The sequence below is a fragment of the Mixophyes fleayi genome, chromosome 7 (genome assembly GCF_038048845.1).
Source record: "Mixophyes fleayi isolate aMixFle1 chromosome 7, aMixFle1.hap1, whole genome shotgun sequence".
In the NCBI taxonomy this organism is placed as follows: Eukaryota; Metazoa; Chordata; class Amphibia; order Anura; family Limnodynastidae; genus Mixophyes; species Mixophyes fleayi.
Window position 1 is genome coordinate 126,806,208 of NC_134408.1, and position 26,564 is coordinate 126,832,771.

A 26,564-nucleotide genomic window follows, 5' to 3' on the forward strand; every position below is an offset into this window, starting at 1 on the left:
TCTTGATCTTTCCCTACTTTATCCTCCAAATTTTTGTACTCCATTATAGTTTAATCTCTGGTACTAATATTTCTGGACTGCAGGAACAGTGAACGTATTTATATATTGCAGTAGTAATATTTATTGACTGCAGGAACAGTGAACGTATTTATATATTGCAGTAGTAATATTTCTTGACTGCAGGAACAGTGAACATATTTATATATTGCAGTACTAATATTTCTTGACTGCAGGAACAGTGAACGTATTTATATATTGCAGTACTAATATTTATTGACTGCAGGAACAGTGAACATATTTATATATTGCAGTACTAATATTTCTTGACTGCAGGAACGGTGAACGTATTTATATATTGCAGTACTAATATTTCTTGACTGCAGGAACAGTGAACGTATTTATATATTGCAGTACTAATATTTCTTGACTGCAGGAACAGTGAACGTATTTATATATTGCAGTAGTAATATTTATTGACTGCAGGAACAGTGAACATATTTATATATTGCAGTACTAATATTTCTTGACTGCAGGAACGGTGAACGTATTTATATATTGCAGTACTAATATTTCTTGACTGCAGGAACAGTGAACGTATTTATATATTGCAGTAGTAATATTTCTTGACTGCAGGAACGGTGAACGTATTTATATATTGCAGTACTAATATTTCTTGACTGCAGGAACGGTGAACGTATTTATATATTGCAGTACTAATATTTCTTGACTGCAGGAACGGTGAACGTATTTATATATTGCAGTACTAATATTTCTTGACTGCAGGAACAGTGAACGTATTTATATATTGCAGTACTAATATTTCTTGACTGCAGGAACAGTGAACGTATTTATATATCGCAGTACTAATATTTCTTGACTGCAGGAACAGTGAACGTATTTATATATCGCAGTAGTAATATTTCTTGACTGCAGGAACAGTGAACGTATTTATATATCGCAGTACTAATATTTCTTGACTGCAGGAACAGTGAACGTATTTATATATTGCAGTACTAATATTTCTTGACTGCAGGAACAGTGAACGTATTTATATATTGCAGTAGTAATATTTCTTGACTGCAGGAACAGTGAACGTATTTATATATTGCAGTAGTAATATTTCTTGACTGCAGGAACAGTGAACGTATTTATATATTGCAGTACTAATATTTCTTGACTGCAGGAACAGTGAACGTATTTATATATTGCAGTAGTAATATTTCTTGACTGCAGGAACAGTGAACGTATTTATATATCGCAGTACTAATATTTCTTGACTGCAGGAACAGTGAACGTATTTATATATCGCAGTAGTAATATTTCTTGACTGCAGGAACAGTGAACGTATTTATATATTGCAGTACTAATATTTCTTGACTGCAGGAACAGTGAACGTATTTATATATTGCAGTACTAATATTTCTTGACTGCAGGAACAGTGAACGTATTTATATATTGCAGTAGTAATATTTCTTGACTGCAGGAACAGTGAACGTATTTATATATTGCAGTAGTAATATTTCTTGACTGCAGGAACAGTGAACGTATTTATATATTGCAGTACTAATATTTCTTGACTGCAGGTAACTGAATATTCCCAAGATAAATTCAGCAAAAGGACATAATAAAAGTGGTATTGGAATGCAGGATTGGGTCACTACATTACCACAGAGGAGAGACCCAGGCCAGGGCTTTGACTAGTAAGTTAAAAAATAATTTATGCCACCTTTGCTCTATTGGTAGTAAAATTAACTGGGATGAAATCAAATTGAATATCGCATTGGTTAAAGATTCTGTGACAACTCTAGGGATCCCTATCACATTTGGCTGACAAAAACTGGAACTCCTGAAACAGTCAGAGCTGCGGTGCTGCCTGTAGAAGGTAATACAGGTTGGACCAGAGAGCTCTGGAGAGTATCATGACAAATTGAGTCCATGGAGGACAATTATCAAAAGAACAGAAATAAGAACAATGCTTATAGCTAGATTTACTATATAACTGCCATACAAGATGCCAATAATAGCACCTTCTGCTGCCTTAAAAGGGGGATTCAACAGGGACATATTGACAGATAAAGGTAAGTGGGGAAAGAGAGTTCAGGATGGATTTATTGAATGAAGGGGTCTCTGTGCAGTTTGGTGTGGTCAGCATCTCTATGGTGATTTAAATCCTGGCTTTGTGGTAAGTATGCTTCCTTTCAGACGTAGGGTTTGCACAGGCAGTTACAACTGATGGATGAATGTGATGACCAAACATGGCATTGCCACAATTGAATGGGACGATTTCCAATTCATGTCGACACCTGACACCACTTATTTCATCAACACTATATAAGACCATTGCAGGGGGACGCCACTTGTGCCATTTTGTTTCATAACAAAGACCCTTGTGTTCTTTCTTAAAGAAGTAGGTGAAACTTTCACACATTCATCCCAGTAGGAACAAAGTAAAAGTTTTTTATTAAAGCATTTGCATACCTTAGCATTTCCAGATTTGTAAAAAATGTTTTCTGATCCTTTCTAAGTATTTTCATATGTTACCATAGCTGTTATTTTTTTATAAGCAGTTGCATACATTAGCATTGTGTTTATTTTTATTTTTTAAGTGTTTTTATCCTGTGTAAGCAATTGCTTATATAGGACAAAGAGTGCAACACCCATGATTATTCTGAATGACAATTAAATATGTTATAAATATTTACTATAGATAGAGATTTTCTTCTTTTTTCTTACACAGAACCTGAAAAAATTCAATCATAATATTGAATATTTTCCCCCTCATATTCTGGATTCTGGAGGACGACAGACATCGTCCACTCTGAAACCTGCATCTGGTGCAATGTAGCTGACCCATACAGTGCGTCTATAGACCACGTGTTAGCTTCTTTGGGATCTCCGATTCTGAGGTGATCCGTCAATATCAGCTTCCACCTCGTGCCTCTGTACAAATTCCCCACAGCAATACCACGCTGACCAAACTCTTGGTATTGTTATATTTCTGTCATTCCACGTGATGGTGGTTGTCATAGCGGGAGTCCCTTGTACCCATAGAGCAGCAATTTTCTACCAAAGCTGGCTTTCCACATGTTATAGTGGCACTAGATGGTACACATATAGCACTGATCGCTTCGGGTTGAAATGCATTTATATTTTGTAATAGAAAGCATTTCCACTCGATAATTATTAAGGATATATGTGATGCATATCTCCAGATTTGATGCCTGGTTGCTAAACAGCCTAGAAGAAGTCGTAATTTTTTTGCCATCAGGCATGTGTCAAAATTTGCCCAGAGGCAAGAACACGTCCACATGGAGATGTCTGGTTATTAGGTAATTTTTTTTTATCATTTTAAAATAATTGTTTATTGTTAGGCCAGTTTTTATCCTAAATAGATTTTATACATTGTACTATTAAAAGGTTTTCTTTGAACCCTGACAAAATCATGATACTCTTTGCATTATGGTATACTTATTTCAAACTATGTTGAACAGTGTTTAAAGTTAATAGTACTATACAATGGTAAAGTTTCACAGTAATTTTTATACAATTGTATCCTAATACACACTAGTTAATTTTTTTTTTTTTTCCTTATTTCCATTCAAAGGAGACAATGCTTACCCTTGACACTCTTGGCTCCTCACTCTGATTTTACATTCACAGCAAGAGGACACTTATATTTTCACTTATACCTCAACCAGATTGTTTATAGAACAGACTTTCCATTTCCTTGACTGATCTGGTGGAGCACTTATGTATACGCCAGATATTGTGTGCAACATGTGTGTGATATTTTATAATATTGCCATCAAGAGCGGGGTTCCATGGGTAGAAGAGGCCAAGGTTGCTGACCAGGAGGAAGATGATGTTGATGATGGTCCTCCAGAATCACAAGACTATACCACCTCTAGGGCATATGTCTTTACTGGTTACTTTTCATGTAAGTACATTTTGGATTTAGTTACAATTAATACTCACAATAAATGTAAAAATAAGTAAAGAAACCAGTTTTTTGTCAAACAGGGCATTTAGTTAAATAAACAAACAACATTTTGACATGCATCAACAAAAATGAAGCACACAAATCATATAGATTTCTGCAATCTTTTCCCCCCTGCCCCACTATTTGCAGTGTTGGAGCACAACTACATACAGTCACCTGATCAGGGAAAGGAACAGGCTCAGTAGCGGGTGGTACAACCTCTGGCTCTGCCTGCTCAGACTCCCCAGAAGTAGCAGGTACAACAGGGGCAGGTGTGACAGCACTGTGTTTCGTAAAAAGACGAATCATTGCTCAAAAAAATGCTCAAATGTCTTTTGCATTTTAATCTTTAATCTCTTTTAAATGTTGACAGATATCTGATAAGGAAGTTTGGACTTGGCTGTTGGTTGCCTTTATATCCATCAACGTTTGTTGTGCGTTGATAACATTTTCCTCTCAGAAGATGGAGATAGTGGCCTTTCATCCCCCTCACTGTCATGGGGTTCCTCGTCACAGTCACAATAGGGTTCTTCTCCACTATCATGGGGTTCCTCGCCATGTACAGCTCACATAAAGGACGAAAAGGATAAATCATAAAGCCATGTATGCTTTAGTCCATTACATTGATTTACATATAATATATATATATATATAAACATTATAATCTACTTTTCCCATTTGGCTTCATATATGTACTACTGGTTTGTGGCAGAACAGGTCTTGATGTCGCTTGGGTTTCTATTCCCTTTGATTTCTTTATCTACGATACAAGGAAATAAAGAAATGTTTACCATTTAACTTCTATATCTGTAATTTTTACTCAACGACATAAATACTCTCATTTTCTCACCTTTCACACTGCTCGAGATCAGTTTATATTTTGGTCCCTGTGGCGAAATCGCAATAATAGCGGGCTTAACCTCCATACATTCTGGAAAACAGGCGCCATTTTGGTTATTATAATGGTACAGGTATGTGCCCAAAGCATTTAGTTGTCTACACATGTTCACTGAAATACCTTCGTGTAGAACAGGGGTGTCCAAACTTTTAGCTTCCCTGGGCCACATTGGAAGACGACGAGTTGGTTTGGGCCGTACATAAAAGATACAATAACAATAACGATAGCTGATCATCCAAAAAACCATAGAAAACATAGAAAACATAGTTTATATATATATATATATATATATATATATATATATATATATATATATATATATATATATTTATATATATATATATATATACAAGTTAACCCGTGCATGATACTCATGCATTCTAGTCAAATCAAAGCTACTTAAGGTGTTAAAAAGGTTCTTGTCATGCATTTGGGCCATAGCCCAGGCCTCAACCACCAACCACTCCCCACTGTCACCCCCGGCAACCACCAACCACTCCCAACTGTCACTTCTCCTTCAAGAAATATATATATATATTTTTTAAAATCTTTATAAACACTTTTAACAATTGACAAATTAAAAACATCTTAGTATACCAAATTTCAGCCCGTTCTGAATTTTTTTTCCCACACACACTAAGAATTTAGTAGGTCAGTGTAAAAGCCCAGCAGGTGGCGCTGCAGCTTGGTTTTATTTTTTACACACACACACACACACACACACAAACACACACAGACAGACAGACTAACACACGCCACTAGACATTTATATATTATATATATATATATATATATATATATATATATATATATATAATATAAATGCTTAGTGGCGTCTGTGTGTGGAAAAAAAAAACAAGTTGCAGCGCCACCTGCTGGGCAGAGTTATACACTGACCTACTAAATTCTTAGTGTGTGTGGGGAAAAAAATTCAAAAAGGGCTGAAATTTGGTAGGGCTCAAACTCATTTTCGTGAGGTAATTTTACCTCATGAACACACATGTGTAGAGGCGTGCGTTAGTGTGTGTGTGTGTGTGTGTGTGTGGAAAAAACTATTTTCTCAGAAAGGGCTCATCCAATTGACCTGAAATTTGGTATACTGACATTATTTGACAAAAAAATTAGAATAGTCAAGTCAGTTAACTTCCATCATCCCCCCTTCCCCCCGTGGGAGGGGTAGTAAAGGCTAAATTTACGAGTTGAGGGGTCAAACTCATTAAAAAGGCCGCTTGCTTCGGGAACTAACGCTCTTCCCCTGAGGAGGCCTGGGCTAGGTCCAAATGCATGACAAGAACCTTTTTAAGACCTTAAGTAGCTTGATTTGACTAGAATGCATGAGTATCATGCACGGGTTAACTTGTGTATATATATATATATATATATATCACTTTTTTTAAGATCCCCCTACACTTACCTTTCAATCGCCCTGTTCAAAAAATCCTCTCTAGTTATTATACTATAATCACTTTTTGTATTGTTTCGATGCAATATCAATAAAGTGCATTTAAGCCAGGCATTGTATATCAGGGTGCCGTGACCAGGCCTGCGGTACCTGACATATACACCACTGTGACCCCAAATTGTCACCTGTTTTGATAATTACACCACTATGTTAGTTAAGGGATAACAACTTATAATGGGCCAAAGAGAATAATATATAATGCCCCATTAGTAATACATGTAGAAGTATGTAGCAGGGAGATAAGGGTTATGATGCTCCAGGACCAGGTGACTTTTATTCACTTGTCAGCGTCCCTTGAAATAATAAAAAAATCCCCCTTAACTTACCTTTTAATCGGCTTGTTCTCCTGTCCTCTTCTCTTCTTTTCTCCAATTCTGTGCTGCTAATTGTTCTTCTCGCACGGGTGATTCCTCTGTGCTGTGACATCACGCGCGACATTCACTGCGAGCACCGCACGGAGGAAGAGACAAGGGAGGGAGCCGGAGTACCAGCTGACGTGACTTTTCTTCTTTTTTTTGTTTTGCAGGATTTTTTTTTCCATTAACAGCGCTGCCCCCTTGCCACAACCAAAACTCCTTCTGGGCCACATTTACAGGTCGGACAACCCTGGTGTAGAACTTCTTTAGTATATTTTTCTTTTTCAATTTTTTCTTGTTTGCTAACAGGTGTAACATTAGTGGTATAAGTGGTATCTAAACAGGCCTTCTCACCGTTAATTCTTCGTTCTGACATAAAAAATTAGGTTACAAATTAGTTTACATTGATTCGTGTGAAACTAGAATGAAATAAAGTCCTTCTAAGCAGGTAGACTACACGTGCTACTGACCTTTTTTAATGTCATTGTCTTCCTGGTCCAGTACTTTGACCATCATCTCCACCTCTCTTGGGCTCATTGGATTTGCTCTTTGCTCTTCTTCAGTATCTCCATCCCCCACCTTAACTTTTCCAATATTTTTTGGCCCTTCCAGCACCATCTCTGACTCTGTCTCTGTCTCCATAGCTGCAACCCCCACTGATACCTTCTCCTCACCCGCAACCCCCACTGACATCTTCTCCTCACCCGCAACCCCCACTGACACTTTCTCACTTGCCATCTTCTGACGCTCCTCGGCGCCAACAGTTTCCTCTGTCATTTTATACACTCAGGCATGGGCGTTCGTTTCTGCTGTGGACCAATTAGCGATGATGCAAGCCGAGAATGGAGCATTCTATTACATACGAAGGGATTTTATTATTAGGGAATATTCATTGCATTGCAGTTAAATGTTTTTATAAATTTAATGTATATTACTAAACTTCTAGTTTATAGAAATTAATGAAGAGACAGTGTTGCCTTCTCTTTTTATGCAGCTTTGGGTGTAAACTATAGCGAAAGCTCTGCCCCTTTATGCTAATGTCTTTGGTATCTCGTTACATTTCCCGCAAATGTCGCTGCAGTGTGTACGAAATTAAAATCATTGCTCACGTCAGCATGGCTGTAAAAAGTCGCTAAAGGGACGTCCGCTCTTCCCTTTATCGTCCTAAACAAGGCTAGTGTGTATGCAGTCCATGGACCGAGCGATCGGACCATCGATCGCATGTAAAATCGCTCGGCATAAAGAGTTGGTCGAAATCTCTGTAGTGTGTACCCAGCTCAAGGAGTCACAAGTATTAGATCTGCATACAGATGTAGGCGTACACATATTTTTGCAGACATGCTCACTACAAATTTGCATATTTTCCACTAAGCACATGGGTGCAAACCCATTTATATCTGCCCATATATATATATATATATATATACAAATATCTGACATCTACTAATTCTGTGCTCCTGTGTCATGGTACATTTCAATTCTAAAATATGAACATAAATCTACATAGCAGTCCTGCTAAAATACTAACACAAGAAAAGCAACATGTATCACAGTATTGTGCATTTTCTAACTGCCACATTGATCATAATAATAACTTCCTAGCAATTTGATAGATGTTTTGTCAATTTATGACATTGGTATTGGTGAATCAAAACTCTTAGGGACCTGAATGGTGATATTTACGTAACATTACAACGCAGCTAAGTTAAGACCATTCTGCGCCTGGTTTATAAAACGTGTACATAGATACTATTAGAATGGTAATATAAATTACAAGGCACAGTACAGGATCCAGAGGAAAGCAGCCATTATATCTCAAGAAGGATGATAGTATTTGTGAGAGGTGACACTTCCATGACTGACTAGGTTCCTGAATGGTATCTTGTCAGTCATGGAAAGTTCACATCTTACAAGAGACTATACTGTAAGACTCATGTTCAATAAACATCATAATTTGCACTAACTGTGTGTTCTGAGTATACTCTTCCAATAACTAGTTGGTATTGTTATAAATTTAAAAAAAGGGTATTGAAATAAGTGGTAAACAAAATTCCATATGTAACTCAACATAAATCAATTTTAATCTTCATTGATAAACTCAACTTAATCCCTAAATTAGGAAACCTCTATTTTATGCAGTGTCAATATCACCCATACCTCCCAACTTATGTTAAATGCACATAAACACATACAGGATAACCATATATATCACAGTGATATTGGCAGTTAAATGGTCCCTCACTGCAAGAATCTATGATGCTGTTGCCGGGGCAACCAAGGTGTTTACTTTCAGACCAGTGGACAACCACAGCGACAGTTGGAAGCAACCTACCTGCATTGCAGTTGTCTCAGAGAAAATGTTGGATCCAGAGCGGAGAACAAGCGCCAAGGAGGAAGATAAAAAAGAGGAGGAAGAGATGAAGAAGGCAGCCATGAAGAAAAGAAGACTTTTAGACTCATCGGATGAAGACCAGAAGAAAGTATCCATGAAGAGAAAGCACAGGAAGAAAAGAAGAATTTCAGACTCATCGGATGAAGACCATAAGAAAGTCTCCATGAAGAGAAAGCACAGGAAGAAAAGAAGAATTTCAGACTCATCGGATGTAGACCAGAAGAAAGTGTCCATGAAGAGAAGGCACGGGAAGAAAAGGAGAAAGGTCACATCTGGGTCAGAGATGGAGAAACATATTCAGGATGGACCAGGTAGATACTGAAGGTTCATTTACACCGGTGGACTCGTACATAGAAATTATTCTCATACAACCAATTTACATTGATTTTGCTGTGCTGTCCTATTGTAGACAGGTGTTGAATAACATTGCTCCAATCCAGATCTCTCATTTGACATTTGTGTGATTGAATAGAACATCTCCATAGCAAAGACAAATTGCACATTAAAAACAGATGATTTAAATGAAACCTTACAAATTACTGATACTTCTTGTACAAAACATACAATATGTAAAATGTTGGTTTAGTCCAAGGGGTACAATATTTCAGTCCAACTATAACTCAACCCTTATTCTCAATAAATACAAAGATTATCATTTATAAGCACTATTGAGTCTACCAGTAAGTCAATACCACCAATTCATGTTTTGCTGTAAGTAACTTAGCCTAATTTTATTAAACCATTACTCATGATAAATATATATATATATATATATATATATATATATATATATATATATATATATATATTATAAATTATGTACACCACTGTATTACAAACATATGTATATATATATATATATATATATATATATATATATATATATATACACATGTATATACGCACATACATATACACACACACACATATATATATATATATATATATACATTTATGTATATATATATATATATATATATATATCCAATTGTAAGGCGCTACGAAATATGTTGGCGCTATATAAATAAATGATGATATATATATATATATATATATATATATATACATACATATATATACATATATATACACATTTATATAAACATATATATATATATACATATATATATATATATATATATATATATATATATATAGTACTGTACATAATTTAACATACAGGAATTAATATTTCAATCATTGATGTGTCAACTCTTAAACTAGAGTTATGGAGCAATATAAAAAGCATTTTACTTGTATGTCATCTCTCGTTATGCCCCAAGACCTACTTCCTGAGAGATGGGCAATTCTGAATGTAGGCTGAAGTTTTTTTTTGTGTTGTTCCATTCCAATTCCTTGTCACAGCACATAGATCACAATCACATCTCATAAATTATGTGATAATGTTTCTTGTCAACATCACTATTTACTAATGTGTCTTCAAATGTTCCTTACCTAACTACATGATAAATCCTCTTACCCCTTAATGTGCCCAGACACTTATTTGTAAATGCTTTTTCATGACAATGTTATAAAATATTACTGACTACTAACATTTTTTACTGACACATTGTAAGGAAAACTTGTCTAGATCTAAAAGTAATATCTGCATCCAAAATACAATGGGGTAAGTAAGGGTCTCACAGTTCTACACAATTTCAGAATCACTGGGGGGTCTATACATCAATTTGAGGCGGTACAACTATATATGTATCGCTGCACATCACAGTGATGTATATTTATGTACCGTTAGGATGCATCATGTCGGGGCTACTCTGGGAGCCCCGGTGAAGTGATCCCTCTGTAACTAAGTTTTTTTTCTTGAGGTGACAGAAAGGAGTGCTATGCGCATGCTGAGATGGCGTTAATGGTCTGGGCTATGCGAAGCTTAGCAAAGCTTTAAGCATTGCAGAACATCGTAGTCCCTATAATAATCTATAGGGACTGTGATGCCGCACGTTATTAGCCTAAACGGGGGAGATTTCACAGAGGCAGTTAATGCATAACAAATACAGCCATGGAAATAAGCTTGATGCATAGACCCCTGGGTGTCCCTTCTAAGTGTATTCTTGTTGTGTCTGAAGAGGGATGGTTATTACTCACATTTCTCTTGAACAAAATAGCTTCTTTCTTACTGTCAGTAACCCTGGTAAGTTCTATACTGAAGTCTAGACCTCTCTGCAGGGCTTTGCACATTTGAATATGGCAATTCCCGGTGCTGCTGGTTAGGCGCTGATAAGTGATTGGTTTATAGTAAGAGCATTGTCATGTGACCACACACATTTGGCAGATGTAATGCAAATACAAATGTTGTAGACTGTCCTGTTTTTCACAGAAAGGAAATCAACCAAAATGAAGGGAGGAATTCAGTTGAGCCTATGGTCCTGTAGGAGCCTTGAGCGATGCATCTCCACAGGAAGTTCAGGCAGTAAAACATCACTGATATTTGCTTGCACTTCATAGAGGGTTTTACTTACTGTAATAATACGTGTAGGCGCACATTGCACAAAGCTCCTTCGGTGAAGTTAGACACACACGCAGATATGTATGTGTGCTATTGTGTTTGTATGTTATTATTATGAATAGTATTACTCCATATTATTCAACTGCACTTAGCACTCAATTATAAGTAGAATTCCTAAGTATAGAAATGGGAATCTTCATATCACATAGCTGTCCCAGTTTTAGGAATTAATAGAACTGTTGGCTCAACCTATAGTCTATAATATAGTCTATTATATAAAGCAAATGTTGATGTAATCTATTTTATCACTCCATTAGGAACCAGCATTGCTCAGCCCATCTGCCTCGGAGATAAAGTCCCTGACAACATCCAGAGACTATCGTTTTGCCGTGAGCTCGGACGGGGCAGTTTTGGAAAGGTAAGTAATGGAGTGTTCAATAGTCACAAGGTATTTATGTCTGAAGGCGGATGTTATTAGACATGAGCTTCATCCAAGTTTAGCATATATTATATCTTGCAGTGGAAAAGGCCTCTCTGCAGATATAATCTTTCAGTTTCAGTTTTGCTCGCCATTCAATGGAATAATAATCTGCAATGTATGTGAATTCTGTTTTGTGCACATTTATAAAGTTGGGAGGACAATATTGTCAATTCATTGTGTTCTGCAGTGCAGTTATGGTATAATAAGGAGATGTTTTGCATGCAGGCAGAAGAATTGTAAAGTTCATTGTCCAAACCTTTTATTAACTTAGACGTTTACCTATTTCTTTCAAAATAAAATTCGGTGCAGCAGCATTTACAACTTACATTAACCTTGAGAGTGATAGGATATCATCTCTGTCTTTACTATAAATTTCAATTTTGTGTGTGTGATTTTTTATTTTATTTTATACATTGTGTAAAGAAATGTATATATATAGTATATAGTGGTTGAAGTGGAAATTTAGAAGTGGGGGCATTAAAAATGTAAGTGAGTGGAATTGAATAGTTTTACAATGAAGGTAAGTAAAGGTAGGTAAGAGAAGTGGCGGTACGGCATACCTCTGTATACACCCCCGCTTTGACCAAAATATATAGATAGATATATAAATAGATATATAGATAGATTGATAGATAGATAGATAGATAGATAGATAGATAGATATGCGTCTGATTATAAAAATTGAGGTGAAGACTTCAGGATTAGCAATTATTTTAACTCTCTGTGATAAAAGCAGGGAATGGCGCTGTAAATAACCCTCTTCCTGGCTTAATATTATTTAACTAGTCCTGTATTAAAAAATAAAAACTGATTTTTGCACTTCAGTGCAAACTAATTACACTTCTACATTTAATACACACTTAACAAATACCAACCACTGTACTTATCAGTGCTGCAAACTTTTGCCCACAAGCAGGGCCGGATTTACCACTAGGCAACATAGGCAATTGCCTAGGGCCCAGCGGTCCCCAGAGGGCACTCCCATGGCCGGCGATGAGACCACCCTTTAGAAATGGGCCGCTACTTATGGGCCAGTGCTATATGCTTGCCCCCTGGGCTAAAGTCTGCCAGATAGCCCCTAAATAGGGGTATATGTTATGCTTAAAAACTATAGTGCTATGGATTTTTTTAGGGAGGGGGCCCCAAACCAGTATCTTGCATAGGGCCCCATGACGTCTAAATCCAGCTCTGCCCACAAGACAGGGTAGTTGAAAGAGCACAGGGAGCATGTACAAAGTACCCTTCCTGGACATCACTTAGAGGCTTGGCATTGGCAGTCTGAGCTTTAGATCCTTTGAGCCAAAGAACACAGGTTGAGCATATATACACTGATAAGTGACATCATTGAAAACACTGACAAATGAGGTGAATAACATTTATTATTGTGTTACAATGGCACCTGTCAAGGTGTGGGATATAATAGGTAGTTCTTGAAGTTTATGTGTTGGAAGCAGGAAAAATGGGCAAGTAAGGATCTAAACAACTTTGACAAGGGCCAAATTGTGATGGCTAGACAAATGGCTCAGAGCATCTCCAAAACCGCAGGTCTTGTGGAATGTTCCCGCAGTGGTTATATTACCTACCAAAAGTGGTACAAGGAAGGACAACCGGTGAACTGGCGACAGGGTCATGGACGTCCAAGGCTCATTGATGCGCACAGGGAGTGAAGACTAGTTCATCTGGTCCAATCCTACACTATACCACACTATCCAACTGTAGCACAAATTGCTGAAAAAGTTATTGCTGGCTATGATAGAAAGATGTCAGAACACACAGTGCATGGCAGCCTCAGACAAGTAAGAGTGCCCATGCTGACCCTTGTCCACCGCCGACAGCACCTACAATGGGCATGTGAGCACCAGAACTGGACCTTGGAGCAATGGAAGAAGGTGGCCTGGTCTGATGAATCACGTTGTAGTTTACATCATGTAGATGGCTGGGTGCGCGTGTGTCATTTAGCTGGCATAGAGATGGCACTAGGATGCACTATGGGAAGAGGGCAAGCTGGCAAAGGCAGTGTGATGCTCTGGGCAATGTTCTGCTGGGAAACTGTGGGTCCTAGCATTCATGTGGATGTTACTTTGACACGAAAAATCTACATTAACATTGCTGCTTACCAAGTACACCCCTTCATGGCAATGGTATTCCCTGATGGCAATGGCCTCTTTCAGCAGGATAATACACCCTGTCACACTGCAAAAACAGTCAAGGCTGTATATTTACTCAACTGCGGGTTTGAAAGAGTGGAGACGTTGCCTATAGAAACCAATCAGATTCTTGCTGTTATTTTGTAGAATGCACTAAATAAATGAAAGCTAGAATCTGATTGGTTGCTATAGTCAACATCTCCACTGTTTCAAACCTGCAGTTTAGTAAATATACAACACAGGAATGGTTTGAGAAACGTGACAGATAGTTCAAAGTGTTGACTTGGCCTCCAAATTCCCCAGATCTCAATCCAATCAAGCACGGGAAGTGCTGGAAAAATATGTCCGAGCTAAGGAGGCCCCACCTCACAACTTACAGGGCTTAAAGGATCAGCTGCTAACATCTTGGTGCCAAATACAACAGGACACCTTCATAGGTCTTGTGGAGTTCATGCTTCAACGGGTCTGAGCTGTATTGGTGGCACAAAGGGGACCTACACAATATTAGACAGGTGGTTTTAATGTTGTGACATGAGTTGGGCAGACAAGTGATAAGGGTAGATTTTGTAAAACACCCAGTACGACAGGCATCATAGGTAAAATTCCATGGACATATATTTGTATATATATGTGTGTATGTATGTGCATTGGGTGTTATTATTCAACGGGAATGTGATGGGGTCCCCATTAATATTTTACACTAGTGGTTAGGGACATTTAGATAAACCATGGCAACACATAGTTAAATGTTATAAATATGAATTCTCCATTATATAACACGTAACATCATTAAAAGATAATGTCACAATTTCAGAAGATATCTATAAACCTTTGCACACATACTTTATTTGTCCTCTAATGTTACATATACTTTTGTCTTTATGTTTGTGTGCTCTTTATGAGGCTGACCCTGTAATGTCTCCTCTAGGTCCTGCTGGCAAAAGATTCTTATACAAGTCAGCATTTGGCTGTGAAAGTCATCAGCAAGAGGGATCTGCTAGTTGAGGGCAGTGAGCATGTGATGGTGGAGAGGACAGTGTTACAACTTGCATCTGGAAGCGCCTTCCTCGTTCATGGCTGCTTTGCTTTCCAGACCAAGGTACCACTGTGACCACCTCCTTATTGCCAAATATCCACACATATGTAATATAACCGCACTTGTTTCTACTGGAAATTATGTTTCTTTACTAAAACAGCAAATCTTATCTCCTACATTCCAGATACATCCGGAATCTTTCGGGCTCATTCACATCACAATTAAGTTCCACATCCAGTTTATATTCTTCTCCACAGCAGTTTTGAATCTCCTGCCCTGTCCACTACTTCCGTACTGGTCATTTAGTCATTTCATTTTGGAGTTATCTGGGTATGGGCACTCACTGGACTGATATAAGGGACAAGGTAGTGGATCATGAGGATGAAATGTCCTACATTGGAAATTCAGTTACGAACCAGCTGTCCATGACTCCTTTTATCATATAGTTGGTGATATATCATCCTCCATCGCTGCTGTAAAACATTCTCCCCATTACCACTGTAGCTACACATTTCGTGTCTCCCACCTGTTGTATCACATTTCTTTCCCACTCCTCCTACCTCTGTGGTAACACATTCTCTCTCCCTCACCTATCTAGTAACACATCCTATCCCTTTATCTCTAAAGTAACACATTTCTTCCCCATCCCTCGCCTGTAAAACATCCAGTCCCCTCTGTTGCAACACACTTGTTCCCTGCACCCCTCCTGTCATGCTTTTCCTTTCATATAATTTACCTGCTTTCCAAGGCAGCGGAACTTAGTCTCAAATGCAAAACTATGCTCAACTGTAATACAGTGATGGTCTGGTAGCTCATTCATTCTGATTCACTGCCAGACTGACTTCACTAACAAATGGATGTGATTCACTGCATCACAGTGGGCAAACCCCTACAACTACCCTGAGACTCTGTACGATGTGGGATAGGACTAATACAGGGGAAGAGTTATATTTCTTAGGTATAATAATAATAATAATATAATAATAATAATAATAATAATAATAATAATATTAATAGGTACCTCTGCATCTTTCCTGCTACATGTACGCTGCAAGAAATGGCCTGGGGTCCTCATGCGGCCCACGGGTTGTGTATGGCTGCTACCAATAACAGCTTGTAGTGCTAATACAGCCTCTGGAATAATGACTGCATTTCCTCAAGTCTGTTCTGCTATTGTCTCCTAAAAGCATATTCTCTAACTTCCTTCTTGCTGAAAGTCTGACTAGTATTACTTCATGTTCTTTATGTCTCCAATTGCCTCATCTTTCACTCCCAATGTCTGTCTGTTATAATCCCAAAAGGAAACAGGAAAGGAGGGACATTTTTAAAAATACATAACATATATATTTCTTAATTTTTGGTTTATATTTTCCTCCTGACTAACCCCACATATTTAATTATACTTCTGCTTCTACCACAAAACAGGAGCTTGTGCTACTTGGAATGGAATATGCAAGAGGCGGAGATTTCCACGACTTGCTGTGCAGGAAAGGCCCCCTTAACATCCCCAGTGCAAGGTAAATATAAGAATAATACATTGTAAAAGCCACTGGATATAGGAAGGACTAAATGCATTGATCAGGAAGATAGATGGCATATTATAAATTACTATTTACACTATATTTTGCAGAAAGAGTGCTTCCAATAGAAATAGATGTTCTAAAGCATGACTCATATCTGAGTTATATCTTATAAGTAGGATACAAAAATATAAGCAGTGATAAACAGGTCGCAGTCTCAACATTAACTGGCTCCTGGGTAAAGTCATCAGCATAGCCATGTTAGCTCTGTGATATTTATAAGTTCTGGGTCCCAGATAAAAACTTAGCAATGTCACCATGATTGATAAAACCAGCAATATGTAAAGTTAGATGTATGGGGCCAGTTAGTCTCTATGGCCGGACACTAAACCTGGAACACCTGCATTCTCTCAGAACTAGATGCATTGAAGTGCCTGGATGAACTAAGCTAGGAATGCCCCAATCTGCCCATCTACTCCTATTATTAGTTGTGACACTCTTCAGCCTCTGCAGTCTAAAACTTCACCCTCTAAATTTTGTGTGTCAAGCATGAACATTTGGAATTACAAAAATCATGTGTGACACCAGCAGGGTATTTGTCAGAATGTCCTTCAGTGTATCAGAATTACCATCAGAAGACTAAAAGTAAGAATCTCAGAACATCTGAGAATATAACCAACAAATTGGAAATCCCATCGCCTTCAAAATCACTTCCTGACAGACCATCGACCCCACTGCTCTCAGATTTATTTGCATCTAAAAATGTCTCAAACTATGGAGGAGTAGGGATGATTTATTGACATGATCTTGAAAGAGGAAGAAAGATGGATATATCAGCTGAACACAAAATCCCCAAAAGGTCTCCCTTCAAATCTGCATATATGTGATACCTATCTTTGACAGCGTTAAGTTATCAGTCATATGGGCCTATTTATCAAACCCTCCCTGCCCTTAAATCCGCCATCATTCTTTAACATATGATTTCTGTTATTCATGCATGTTGCTACTGTTGCGTTTATGTACTATAGATATATCGTTTAATGGTATTACCATTATTGGCACCTACTGGTATTTCCAATACTGGATGCTTCGTATTTTTCCTTACAAGCCTTTTATTTAATGTTTATTTAATTGTTGATTGAGGCAGAGATACATCAATGTCCTCTCCCCCTATAGCAGCATCACACAAGACACATCACTGGGGCAAAGGAACAGTCTCTCTCCCTATATCAAACAACATATGTGTTACATACATGACTCGGTCACGGATTATTACACTTTTGAGCATGCAGGATAAAGATATAATGTTGTTCTTGTTGTGGCTGATTGTTATTGGTTGCGGGAGCTAATACGCTAAACAATTCCAGGCAGTTTATCAACTCTAAATAAGCCAAAGAAATTGTCTTGCATGTGGCACCATTTATGCTGATCTTAGAAGTGGTCAGATAGGCTCCATACTATAGTTTGTAACAACTCCTCTGTTAATGGACATAATCATTGTCTGATTGTATTCTAGTTATTTTTTTAATTTATATACTTATTTTCTATAAATCCTTATAAGGAATATATTGAATAAAAAAATGTGAGACTTTTATCTAGCGCACAGAACAAGAAACATCATATTAGACAGTTGGTCAGTGCAGAAAAAAAACCAGGGGACTTTTAAAGGATTTTGGGGAGTTTTCTTAGCCATAAATGTACCATTACACCAATGCAAAATTAACTTATTTTCTTTCCACCAGGTTCTACGGTGCAGAAATTGTATGCGGGGTACAATTCCTCCACTCTAAGGGCATAGTCCATCGGTAATTATAATCTATGGTTTTACAGTAGTTTAATAAAGTTATATTACAATGGATTCTAATTTCCAGATAATAATATATTTAATAAGAGGTCTGCTCTCTACTTTCTAATTGTCATACTTTTATCCATTGCAAATATTTCCCTCTACAACTGATTGATAGCAGCTCTATTTCTTTTATGCCATGAAAATTTAGCAGTTGAGTTTAGTATAAGCCAGGAAACTGAACATAAGCTATGTTTCGCTAGTGTTAAATTTCTTCTCATGTTCTGAAAGTCCAATCCGTTACCAGAGTTCAGTATGGGAGTTTTACAAGATGTGATTTAGCAAATAATAGTAAAGGTTAGCAGCAGCTCATAGATGCAGTGATACAATATTATTATTATTATTATCATTTATTTGTTAGGCGCCACAAGGTTTCCGCAGCGCCGCACATAGTACAAACAGTAGACTATACAGGGTATAACAGTACAGAACAATAAACAAAAGTACCAATACTTCAGAAACTCCAGGCAGGCAGATGCAATAGACACGGAGCAGAAGAACGGGTAAGGAGACAGGAGGGAAGAGGGCCCTGCTCAAGCGAGCTTACATCCTAAGGGAGGGTTAAACAGACCAGGCACAAGAGGAGCCAGTTGAGGGAATGGGAGAGAGGGGAGAATGAGTGGAGGAGATGGGGGTTAAGTGGATGGTTGGTAGGTGGATGGTTTCTAACTCAATATATGAGTTAGAAAGTTCTAAACTGGATACCAAGCAACATAGGCCTGGCCTAGGACAGAAGAGGGTACTAGGCAGGCCACGCTTTCATCATCACATCACATTTGTAACTTATTTTACATATATGTACTTTTACTGGGTGCAAGGGCTCTGATGCCATGAGTCACCCATGTCTGCCACCATTAAAAACATCACTGAGCATTTTAATTACTGGTAAATAAAAACATTTATTTATTATAAACAAATGGGAAGTGATTGAGTTTGGGCCTGTTAATAAATCAGGGTATCAGGGAGCAGCACAGAAAATGTGGTCTAGGAGAAAGGCAATCCTGTATACTAGTCACTGGAAAGGGCTCTGCACAGGGTATCTAAGCTGTGTGGGGTCACTGTGCAGGAATAATGTTCTGGTATAATGTGTGAGGACACGACTGAGTATAATGTGTGGGGGTATAAACAGTAATGGTGAGATTAGTAAATTGGGTTTGTTTATGGCATCATGCTAAATCTGCTTTGAATATTAAAATGGCCCTAAATGCAATCATTCTCAGAGCATTAAAAGTCATCAAAGGATTCTTAACTTTCTAATTAGGACTTTATTTATGAAATGTAATAGAATACTTCTAAACACATAAATAACAAACATACAAAAGTGAGAAAACCGATATCACTAATGTGAAAATGATTATAATAGGCGCTGACACTCCAGAGTGACACTGCTATTAAACCTACATTCAAAACTACTAATGTTTACAGTGTACATAATTAAAGTGTAATTTCATTTTACACAACAAAATAAATATTGTTTGTATGAAAGCATCGCTTTATGGCAAAGTGCATACAAAGGTTTTGTTTCTTCACAGAGACCTCAAGCCTGAGAACATCCTAGTGACTGAAACGGGCCATGTAAAGATCGCAGACTTCGGTCTTGCAATAGAGAACATCTATGGAGACCGAACAGCCACTGAATATGCTGGAACGCCCGGCTATGTTGCTCCTGAGGTGAGGTGCACAGGATTTTCCTACAGTTTACTTATGTAACTATAGATATTTTGTATAGAAGCCTAGAGAAAAGCAATGTGGCTACAAAGGGGACACTTTAGAAGAAGCCTGCACATTAACTGCATCTGTAAGTATCCAATAATGAGTAAAGCAATGTGCTGTTTCACACAAGACCTTCCAACAGAGATTATCAGTCATTGTCATTATCCGTTACATAAATAGATAATTTTGCATATTTATCATTCTCACTTCATAGTGAGACTTCAGTTCTACCCTGTTTAAGTTGTACAATTGATTTGTCTGCAGAAGACCACTGATGATCCAACAACAGAAAGAGATAGACCCCACGCTCATTATGCCCTGCTTTACTGGTGTGGAGTCCTGGCTATAATACTGGTGCTAGATACCTATTTTGGGGGGAAAGGTTAGGCTGTATTTTATTATATGTTTTAAATGATATGTCTTTTAATGTCACTATTGGGCACTTTTGAAAAAAAAGTACTATATAAATAAATAAAAGTATTATTATCAGTAAATAGGAAGAAAGTGTGGGGAAAGGTAAGTGAATAGTATCTATCTATTTTCACATAAAATATTATATAGAGAGTGATGGACTTGGGCAATGGGATTAAAGAACAAGAAGGAAAAATTGATTGCTAAAAACAAATGTAATAACTATTATTTCTCTGCCGGTAGATGCTGTCTGGTGAGGAGTATAATGCCGGTGCTGATTGGTACTCATTTGGCGTCATTATGACCCAAATGGTTACTGGAAGACTTAAGTACCACACCACACTATTTAAAGCACTTGGCGCGGATGTAAAGGACATCGTGAAAAAGGTAAAATACATTTTAAATTTAATATTAGTAGTTATCACAGTAAATGATGCAATTTTAATATCTATAGGCAGAAAAGTTGCTTCAGCACTTTACTTGTGAGAACTATGTGCAAAAATCATTGTCTTTCAAGAGCATGTACACAACATAAACTAGACCATGTGACACTGCGCTAACAGAGACCGTTCCTGAAATGTGAGATAAATGATGTCTACTCATAGATTTCCTGAACAGAGATATTCTCCTCTCATACACAATAGGATACAGTAAAATACATAAAGATAAAGTACATTCCAGTGAAGTTGCATAGAACACCCGTAGTTGCATAGAGAGATCAATATTAGGACAAATATAAGGAATGATTTATGGTTAGATGTTCTGATTGTAGAAATGTGAGATATACTACAGACCCCAGATCTGATCTCCTTATCGACCTCCTGTAGCCATGGACAAATCACGCTATATGTTTCTGGCAGCAAAATGTTTGTAAATTGATTGTATTGTGTAGAGATGCAATGTCTGAAAAAGTTTGTGCTCCGTGCTGAGTAAATCAAAGTCCCGAAATTAAAATCAAATTTCTCTTTTAGCTCCTCTGTAAAGATCAAGGCATGCGATTAGGAGTTCATGGAAACATCCGCCAGCATCCATTCTTTAAGCATATTGACTGGGTCTCGTTGGAAGCCCTTAAGGTTGAACCCCCATACATACCTGCACCTGTAAGTACACAGCAGAACTTGTACAAGCACTTGGAGAGCCTGTAAATAAATGCTGTTCAGCATATGGTACATAAGTATAAGGCACATAGACCTACTGAGATGCCGATATGTGTACATATGTATCAGATGTCATGCAACCATTTCACATTTCTTTTTATGCAAAAAAAACATGTCTGCTTTACAATTATGACAGTGAAATTTAAAATGCATGTTCAGGGCTAAAGAAAGATTACAACAAGGCACATTTGATTTCCATCACTATACCTAGATTTCCATCTAGGCGCATGGGCTTGCAGAGCAAGATGATGATGTTAGTGGAAAACCACTAGTTTGCACAGTCAGAGGACTTGTGTAGAATAAGGGAGATTTGTACACATCAGGTAGTAGGCACCAGCACACTTACATTTCCAGATCATTGCAGAAACCAGGTTTTCTTTTGCACTAGCTCATCGCTGGTGGTCTTTGGGTCTCATCCTAAACGTTTAATGTAACCCTTTTGTCCTTAAGTTGCATTTTGAGCTCCACATACTCAAAGTTGTCATATATAATATAGTATTTTAGAAGAAAAACTGAAGAAACAATGAAAGGGGTTTTAGTAGGTCGATCATGTTTACACTTTTGCACAGTGACTTCCAGAGATTAATTAGCCTCTCTGCACACAGAGATACACATCTAGTTTATGGAAGCGTCTCTCTAGAGCACAGAGTAGTGCTCCGGGTGGAACATCTATAAGAGGTGATGGAAAATCAAGGCATTTTATAGTAAGCACTGGGAGCAATTCATAAATTACCTCCACTGTGTAATTACTTTTATCTGACTAATGGCATATAATTCACATAATACACATGATTTACAGCTATACTGCATTAGCTTAATATATTTCCATACTAGAAAGACAGAAATCTCCCCACTAAATGTATTGGTTGTATCTGATGATCCCCTCACAAACCCGTGTTGTCCTACACTTTGAAAAAAAACATTTAGGAATCTGTGGTCAGTAAATAGTGATTTACAATTGTGATAGACTTTACAGTGTGTCCTTCCAACATTTCAACCTGTTTCAATATATTTTGCTGCTGTGATGTCATAACAGCTGTTGTTATTTTTTACATCACTCTGTGATACTTGTATATAAATATTAGAGATGCTCAGGCTCGGTTCCCCGAGAACCGAACACACCCGAACTTAGCATATCCGAGTACTGAGCCGAGCCGGCTCGGTACTTTCGCGCTTTTTCGGAATCGAAAACGAGGCAAAACGTCATCGTTATGTCGTTGGATCTCGGATATCAAAATTTTTGAATTCTATAAGTACCGCCCTCAACTGCGATCTAGCGCCATTTCACAGAGAGACACAGAAGGGGTAGCACAGTCTGTAGAGCAGTTTGGAGCAACACAGATAGAATAGAAAGAGGAGGGGTAGCAGTGTTCAACAAAGTCTACAGTGACATTCAGGAAAGCTCCATTGATCCATTGCTAATTGTCATTGCTGAAATAGAAATACTAGGGCTGGAAGGCTTCCTTCTGAGTTTGCAGTCAAATTGTCTGGTGTTATATAGGTTACACACAAAAAGGAGCGCTCCACTGCTAATTGTCATTGCTGAAATAGAAATAATATGGCTGACAGTCTTGGTCTTCTAAATCTGCAGTTACAGTGTTATACAGGTAACCCTGGATTTGTCTGGGTCTGATAAATGCATACATCCTGGGGGAGGGGGGGTGGCCAGCGCTAGTCGCCATGTATTAGCTGTAGAAATACCTCAGTTATCCAAGAAATGGTTGGAGTGATCAAATGGACCATAACTGGTTTCATGATCCAAGGACAATTCCATCTTGCAGCACTTTTCTATTCTGCCACTGCTGTGTGCCAATGTTTCCTAGATGTGCTAGGAACTGCTGTGTGTTTGAGTCATTGCTCTGTTGCTTAGCTTCAGCCAGGTCGCTGCAGTATTTGTCCGAAAGTGTATGAAAATAATATTATGACCTGTGAGGTGGTCAAATTTGACTGCAAATGACTTGAAATTAGTGTTATTGAGGTTAATAGTAATGTAGGAACAAAAAAAGAGCAAAACTATGTGATTTTAATATATTTTAGCAATTTTTCTAAAAAATATAGATCCATAACCAAAACCAAAACACACAAGGGCGGTGTTGCCAAAAGCAAAACACAAACCTAATCCAGATCGATCCAAAACCAAAACCAAAACCAGTTCACGGGGTCAGTGAGCATCTCTAATAAATATATGCTGCTTTCCTCTAAATAAACTCTTCTGACCTGAGTCATTAAGGGCAAAGCATAAAAAAGGAGTAATGTTGCACCTGGGCAAATCCATGTTGCATTGGAGGGGGAGGTAAATTTAAAATGTGGGGACAGATATATAGTTGGGGAAGGGCATGTCCTAGATCAACTTTAAATTTCAGTGTAAAAATAAGCTAGCGAGTATTTGTGTACTAGATGAAAAAACACCCAGTATTTAACTTATGTGCAAAATAATAACCTAGTTTGCACCCCTTGCATTGTAACATGGCTTGTCCCGGAGAACATTTACCCCTTTTTTTGCGTTACTTTCCTTAATGACTCAGGCCCTTCTTATTCTTCCAGTACCACTGTAATAGTGTACGAGGCCAGAAAGCTCACATGACACAATTGGATGATTTGTGCAATAATATAGAGACCTCTGTAAAATTGATATTCTGAGCGATAACTTTCTATATTTGCGCCACTTTTCTGATATCTCATTCAGCGATCTGCAGAAATGTTGCAAGAGCCAAAAATTCGCACCAACATGCATAAGGAGCCTGATTCATCTTTAGACGTAATTCCCTTTGTGCGCCCTATCTTGTGTGAAATAGCTCTGAGCATGCTCAGAAGTGTACCTTGCAACAGGGAATGCAATTGCATGCAATTCCTCTCTGAACACAAATGATCTCTGAACACAAACGTTCATTCACCCCTTTCTTATCCTATTCCGCCCCTCAAGTCATAGGCAGTGTAAATGCCTACGACTTGAGGGGCGGAATATGATAAGGAAGGGGTGAATGAACGTAGGCAATGTACAGTAAGGCCATGCTGTGGGAGTGACAACACAGATGTGGTTGATTCAAGTCCTGGTTTTCTCTTCAGTACATGTTTTTTAGCCACATCATTTGCACTAGCTACAGAATAGGTGTAAGTGCTGACTGATACTGACGACTAAGATACAGCAGTCTACATACAGCTAGTAATGTGAGATATGCTTGTATTTGAATAAGGTCAGAACTATGATCATGTTATGTGACCGTTATATAAACACAAGATGCCTCCGATGATGAGTCAGGCCCAAACTGCTCAAAAAGAAGAACAATTGGCAGCATCATAAATGATTTCTGTATCTCCTAAAAAAAATACAGTTATAGCTAAAGTACACTTTTGTTTTGCTTTTCTATAGGTAACGATCACACACTCACCCTCCAGAGAGATGGATTTAAGCTGGATGGAGAAAGCAGAGGCCCAGAGACCATCAATAGCAGCCAAGGACCAGGCCATATTTAGAGGGTTCACATTTGTGACCTCCAAGTGGAAAACGCTCCCAACAGCAACGAGCCCGAGATGAGAGCAATGCTGGTTAGAGTGATGGTTTCTCAAATGTATATATTTTATGTGTTTGAATGTTCATGTCTATATGTCTTAACCCATGAACTTAATCTTAACAGAAAGTAATTCCGATAGACTGGTGTTAAATTTGGGCTGATGAGGCGGCTGCGCCCCTCCTGGACTCGACATTGGCGACCGCTCAAAGCCAGCCAAGGGGTCCTTGGCAGGGGATGATGCAACAGGCAAAATTAAAGGAGCCTTAAAGGGACTGAACGCGACGAAGAGGCCTCAAAGGGGCTGAAAGTACCTCCCCAGTTAAATCCGATAGCTTCTTGACCTTATCCATAGGTAACCTGCAGCACCCGGCATCTGTGTCAACCTGAATGCCCACATAAGACAAGCGGGTTGCCAATCAGGAATATACGGTACCAAGGGGAATCCGAAGGAATAGTCGCCAAGCCGGGGTCGCAGTACAATATGGGTCACTCAGATAACGGGATAGTCGCCAAGCCGGGGTCAGAACGGGAAGCAGGAACTGTAGAAACACACAGGAGAGACTGGAGCAATGGAACCAGGAACACAGGCTAGTAGACCTGTTACTCTGGCACCCTAATGGCACCAGAGCCAGGTTTAAATAATGGTCAGAAGGAGCTGATTGGCAGGCACAGGGAGGCGGTGATCAGCGCCCGACAGCAGCAGAAGAGATCCGGAAGCGAGAGGACTGCAAAGGAACTCCGGAGAGCAGCCGCAGCGGGAGGTCAGACGTCCGTTCCCCGTCTGACAGGGAATCAGCGGGGACGGCGTCTGACAGTACCCCCTCCCTCCTCCCTCTCGGAGAAGGATTAGCTCTCTTCAGAAATTTAGCAAGGAGATGAGGAGCATGAAGATCGACCTCCGGAACCCAGGATCTTTCCTCAGGACCGTAGCCCTTCCAATGTACCAGATACTGGGGTTTGCGCTGGAAAAAACGTCTCTTCAAAATCCTCTCAACCTCGAATTCAGCACCTAGAGAGGTCTTGACAGGTGGAGGAGAAACAGGTTCCTTGAAGAATTGGTTGAGGATTAGAGGCTTCAACAAGGAAATGTGGAAGGCGTTATGGATCTTGAGGGAAGGAGGTAAAGAAAGCTTGTAGGAAACAGGATTGATGACTTGTGAGATAGCAAAAGGACCTATAAACTTAGGGAG

General features: G+C 38.4%; 1 protein-coding gene across 1 annotated transcript; it reads left to right on the forward strand.

Annotated features, from left to right (window-relative positions):
- The first annotated feature begins 9,052 nt into the window (after positions 1–9,052).
- On the forward strand, positions 9,053–26,185 carry LOC142098557 (protein kinase C delta type-like). The gene is made up of 9 exons (XM_075181393.1): positions 9,053–9,398; positions 11,869–11,969; positions 15,108–15,278; positions 16,641–16,732; positions 18,478–18,540; positions 20,114–20,252; positions 20,949–21,092; positions 21,677–21,805; positions 25,233–26,185. The coding sequence occupies exons 1-9, from the start codon at positions 9,053–9,055 to the stop codon at positions 25,395–25,397; spliced, it is 1,350 nt and encodes a 449-aa protein (XP_075037494.1). The 3' UTR covers positions 25,398–26,185.
- Positions 26,186–26,564: the final 379 nt, after the last annotated feature.

Coding starts and splice junctions, on each gene's coding strand:
- LOC142098557 (XM_075181393.1), top strand. CDS start 9,053: ATGTTGGATCCAGAGCGGAGAACAAGCGCCAAGGAGGAAGATAAAAAA. Junction 9,399..11,868: donor ACATATTCAGGATGGACCAG/GTAGATACTGAA, acceptor TCACTCCATTAG/GAACCAGCATTGCTCAGCCC. Junction 21,093..21,676: donor TAAAGGACATCGTGAAAAAG/GTAAAATACATT, acceptor TTTCTCTTTTAG/CTCCTCTGTAAAGATCAAGG.